General features: G+C 43.1%; 1 protein-coding gene across 1 annotated transcript; it reads left to right on the top strand.

Annotated features, from left to right (window-relative positions):
* The first annotated feature begins 1,191 nt into the window (after positions 1–1,191).
* Positions 1,192–4,263, top strand: twist2. Its single transcript, XM_026144853.1, has 2 exons — positions 1,192–1,942; positions 3,728–4,263. The coding sequence occupies exon 1, from the start codon at positions 1,415–1,417 to the stop codon at positions 1,907–1,909; it is 495 nt and encodes a 164-aa protein (XP_026000638.1). The 5' UTR covers positions 1,192–1,414; the 3' UTR covers positions 1,910–1,942; positions 3,728–4,263.
* Positions 4,264–4,663: the final 400 nt, after the last annotated feature.

Here is a 4,663-nt window from a genome sequence, read left to right as displayed (position 1 = left end):
TCGAATAAAATGCATTTGATTGAAATAGAACATCTTATTTCATCCGACTGTCATATTTTTTGTCCGATCTCTTTTTTCAATAACAATAAAATAACTGGTTATATTTTGGTGCTTTATGGGAGCTGAAATGCTCTCCAGTCAGAAACTGATAACAAAGAAGTTAAAGAAATCTCCAGAGGTCACAGTCAGCTGATTTGGACAAACTGAGATTTTGGCAGTGGATAAATTCAGCTCTATAATATGAGCCACCTGTGCGCCGCTCTGTGTAGGGAAAACACGACGTGACAGATGAAGAGGTGGGCCGCTGACAAAACGCATGGAAAACCGTTCATTGGAGGTATCGGCAGAAACCGGAGAGCTCGATGGTTAGTTTAAGCCTCCTTCCTGTTTGACTTCCACATTATAGGAGCTGCGAGTGCGCACAGACTTGATTCGATTAAATATCAAGCGGATATATTTCCACCGGTCCGACGAGTCTGTGCGTAAATCGCCCTCCGCGGTGCGCATACTTTACACTGGCGTTAAAACTCTGTTTTTACGGTACACGGAAGGTTTGTGTGGCTGTAAAAGGCCTCGCAGGGAGCGACTGTGGCACAAAGCCTTCACTCTCCAAGAACAAATGGATTTTATACTGCAGTTAATTTGATAGTTTTATTGACCCTAAAGGCTCTGGCTCATGTTTTACTTTAATTCAAATCCAGCGACCTTTTAAGAAATCTGGAAAATATTTTTATGAGGAAAGACTGTTATTGTTATTATCATTATTATTATTAAACTTTAACTTTAAGATGTAAACTAACTATAGATATATGTCAAAAATATCATTGCAAATATTCCAAGAAGAACGAGACAATTTTTTTCTTTTTTATTAAATTATTTTTTGTTAAATTATGAGTCATTTCATCATCTCAGTAAAAATAGTGAACGTAATTTTCTTCCACGTAAAGAAACTGTAGTTTTTTTTCCTTCTAGGGACCACCGATGCTAAAAAGGGAAAAGAAAATAAGAGCAGAGTAAGTCGGTCATCCCTGGCCTCTGACAGTAAATACGAGTCTTGTTTAAGTCTTCTATGATACACGAAACCATGACTGGTCCCTCCCGCTTGCTGAACACCAAGGCGCACACTAGCTCCCCCTCCGCACCTCAAAACCCCTCCCCTTCCACTCTTAAACCTATTTAGCATCTGACGCCGGGATACCGTTTCCAAAAATATTGTAAGGAAAAAACTTCCTGCACGAGGAGAATCGTGCCAACCGCCACTTTGACCATAGTTCCTTCCAAAGTAAGACGCGCAGAGACCCATCTCGAAATTATTCCCCTCAGCTTCAAGGATATCTATACAATTTTTGTAACCACGGCTTCAAAGGTGGACAGCGTGTTTTCCTCTCTATCTCTGCATTTCTTCAAGAAAGAAATGGAAGAGGGCTCCAGTTCTCCGGTTTCCCCTGTGGATAGTCTGGTGACCAGCGAGGAGGAGCTGGACAGACAGCAGAAAAGCTTCGCGAGAAAGAGGAGGCACAGCAAAAAGTCCAGCGACGACAGCAGCGGCAGCAGCCCGGGTCCGGTGAAACGGGGGAAGAAGCCGAGTCCGAGCAGCACTCAGTCGTTCGAGGAGCTGCAGAACCAGCGGGTCCTGGCCAACGTCCGGGAGAGGCAACGGACTCAGTCTCTGAACGAGGCCTTTGCGTCTTTGCGCAAAATTATCCCCACACTGCCGTCGGACAAACTCAGCAAGATACAGACGCTGAAGCTGGCCTCCAGATACATCGACTTTCTCTGTCAGGTGCTGCAGAGCGACGAGATGGACAGCAAGATGTCCAGTTGCAGTTACGTAGCGCACGAAAGACTCAGTTATGCGTTCTCTGTGTGGAGGATGGAGGGCGCTTGGTCTATGTCAGCATCTCACTAGCACCCACAGACCGTCACTTCCAATGCCAAAGCGGTGGGTAGCACGAAGCCCGGAAAGAAAAAAGTCGATGATGTCAGTGTTTACAGCAGGAAAAAGAAGTAATAACGATGAAGGGCTCGTTTGTAAAGGCGCCGCTGTAGGCAGATATAACGCCTTATGGTAAAACGGTTATGAAGCGCATTATGGGAGTCATCCCCCAAATTCTGTTTATTTTCACTTTGAACTTTACTTAAAAAAAAAGAGTCGTTATCAGGTGACGACTTGACCACGTGTCTGGAGGGAAACTGTAGCCAGATGTGTAGGTGACAGGCATCCAGTGCGTCAAACGTGTCCCCATCCCTTTTTTTAAATGTTCAAACTTTAAGCACGAGGCCGCAGCATCTTTTAAACCCTGCCTGTCCGCGCGCAAACTCTCGGGGACAGAATAATCCATGATATCAATTTGATGTTCCGAGACTTGAGTGAAGCAGAGGGATGTGAAAAATGGGCTCGTGTTTATTTGAAGGATTAGGCGGAGGAATGAATACAAATAATAGTTGCGGAACTTGTTTACATGCAGGCATTAAGTAGGTGCCACATCTGCTGCTCTCTTCTATTTATTGCCAAAAAATTAAGTTTTTTTTTTTTTTTTGTTTTTTTTTTTAACTTTTGTAGTCCCTCTTATAAGGACCCTAGTTTTTCTTTTTTTTAAATGGCCAAGACGCAGCTGTAGTGCCACTACGGGTAATTTATATCCACAACAGAGCGCCTTCCTGTGTGGAGACCGCAGGAATGGGCAGCTCCTGCGGCTGGACGGGGAAGTTCAGGCCAGTGCAAGACAACAAAAACAGAGCCCGCATTAACACGCAGGCTCGTTACTTTCTTCGGGCTTGCTTTGCTCCCTGATCTGGTGGACTGGTTACTCTACAGCTGACCTGCAGCTGGGACAGATGGCACTGTTTTGGAGGTTTTACTTTTAATTTGAGCTTTTTATTTTTATTTTAGCAAAGGGGCATTAAAGAGGGAGTAACAGTGACTCTATTAGTGATGTCAGTAATCAGGAATGCGTCTTGTTTTAGTCGCTGTAACCTTCCTTTAAATATCCGACAGGGCTCAGGGCCCGATGTGAAGATCGAAGCCTGTCCGGTCCTGACTGCTCCTCGGAGCTCCTCTGAATCTGATATCAGGCTCTTCACCGTGATTTGCTTTAAATTTGAAGGCGCATCCGCGACATGCTGGCTAGATTCAAAATATTCCGACGCGTGGCTTGATAGCGTTAAAAAGGCAGAGTTAAACCGGCGCTGGGGTTTCTCACGGGCTTCAGGTTTATCCAAAATATAGTTGGAATGAAAAGTAACAACAAACATTTTTTAATTTAGCAGCAAAATGAATAATTCACACCGGGCTGTGGACACACTGCGGGGCCTTTCAAAACAAACTGCGACCTTGGTGAGCCGCGTGATTTATTTCAATAATAACTCGAGGCTTAACTTTGCTCCGAGGAATTGGATTTTATTGTTTCAGGCTTGTCCACTAACGCCGAATTTACTCAGGTGCTTTAAAACCGAAGCCCAGAATAAAAGCAGCTGTGGAAGTACATTCGCATTCAAAACCACGCTGCTTCCCTGCCTCCATGTGGTTTTACTCAGCTCCGTGGCTAATAATTGATTCATTCATTAGTTCGCACGTGCTAATTGAGCCCTTACATGCGTAAAATACGCCAGATGTCCTCCCCCCGAAAAGCCAGAGCCGATAGATAGCCTGTCACTGTCCACACACGTGATCCCTCCTGATCAATAACATCTCCCCCACATTTCTTTCTCCCTGTTTCTTTTGCAGACTGTTAACTTCTACAAAGTATGAAGACCACAGGGATTATTGAAGAACCCATGGACCTCAAAGGAATGGCGCAGAGACGTAATGCGAGCCACAACTACAAACTCTCTGGGAGTGAGTGTGGATGTCGACCCATCGCACTGCTTCTGATCGTCCGGAGCAGTTTGTGGAAGAGAGAGCGGGGGAAGCAGGAAAAGAGCCAGAGCCCTGTGATGTGTGTAGGCCTAAAAGATGTTACAGCGAATAGCTCGGATTCACGGCCTGTATTCCACCAAAGCCATCCTTTAATCGTTTTTAGAAGTAAATATATTTTTGTGTTTTGTTTTGTTTTTTAAAGACTAAACCAAATTATAAATATATATAAATAAATGCATTTTGTAAATACTTGTGTAAGTACGCCTATAGCCTGTAAAGGGACCAATGCAATTTAGATTTTTTTTTCGCTGCATGGATTTAGTTCATCGACTTTCTTTAGCAAGTCTCCATCCAAACTCCGTCCAGTGTACATTTTCTTTGGTTTGTTTTGCTTATTTATTAAAACACGTATTTTTTGAAAGAAATACGTTCCGGGTTTTTTTTTTATTCGAGTTATATATTTTAGGCTAGAACATGTAGTTCTGCTGATTAAATTCAAATAAAAAATACATCAAAGAAATAAATATAAAATTAAAAAAAAAATTTAGCCAATTTTTTAGATGGGCGTAAAAGAATACGGCTCCCATGTAAACCACATTCTTTCCCTCTTTCTCCGCTGGGTGTGAGAACGTGCCCCTCCTCTTGTTATGGAAAGAAAACACCGAGAAAAAAAACAGACCATAAAATAATACAGCTTCATTAACAGTGCAGGAAACTCGAGCCAGTTTCAAACTGGGTCATATAAAATGTTTGTACGCTTAAATAACGAGTAATCATTTCAAATGGCGATGCCTTTGTGCTTCC

The sequence above is a fragment of the Astatotilapia calliptera genome, chromosome 16 (assembly GCF_900246225.1).
Source record: "Astatotilapia calliptera chromosome 16, fAstCal1.2, whole genome shotgun sequence".
NCBI classification, from domain to species: Eukaryota; Metazoa; Chordata; class Actinopteri; order Cichliformes; family Cichlidae; genus Astatotilapia; species Astatotilapia calliptera.
The sequence above is the reverse complement of the archived record's forward strand: the minus strand, read 5'-3'. Positions and strand labels throughout refer to the sequence as shown.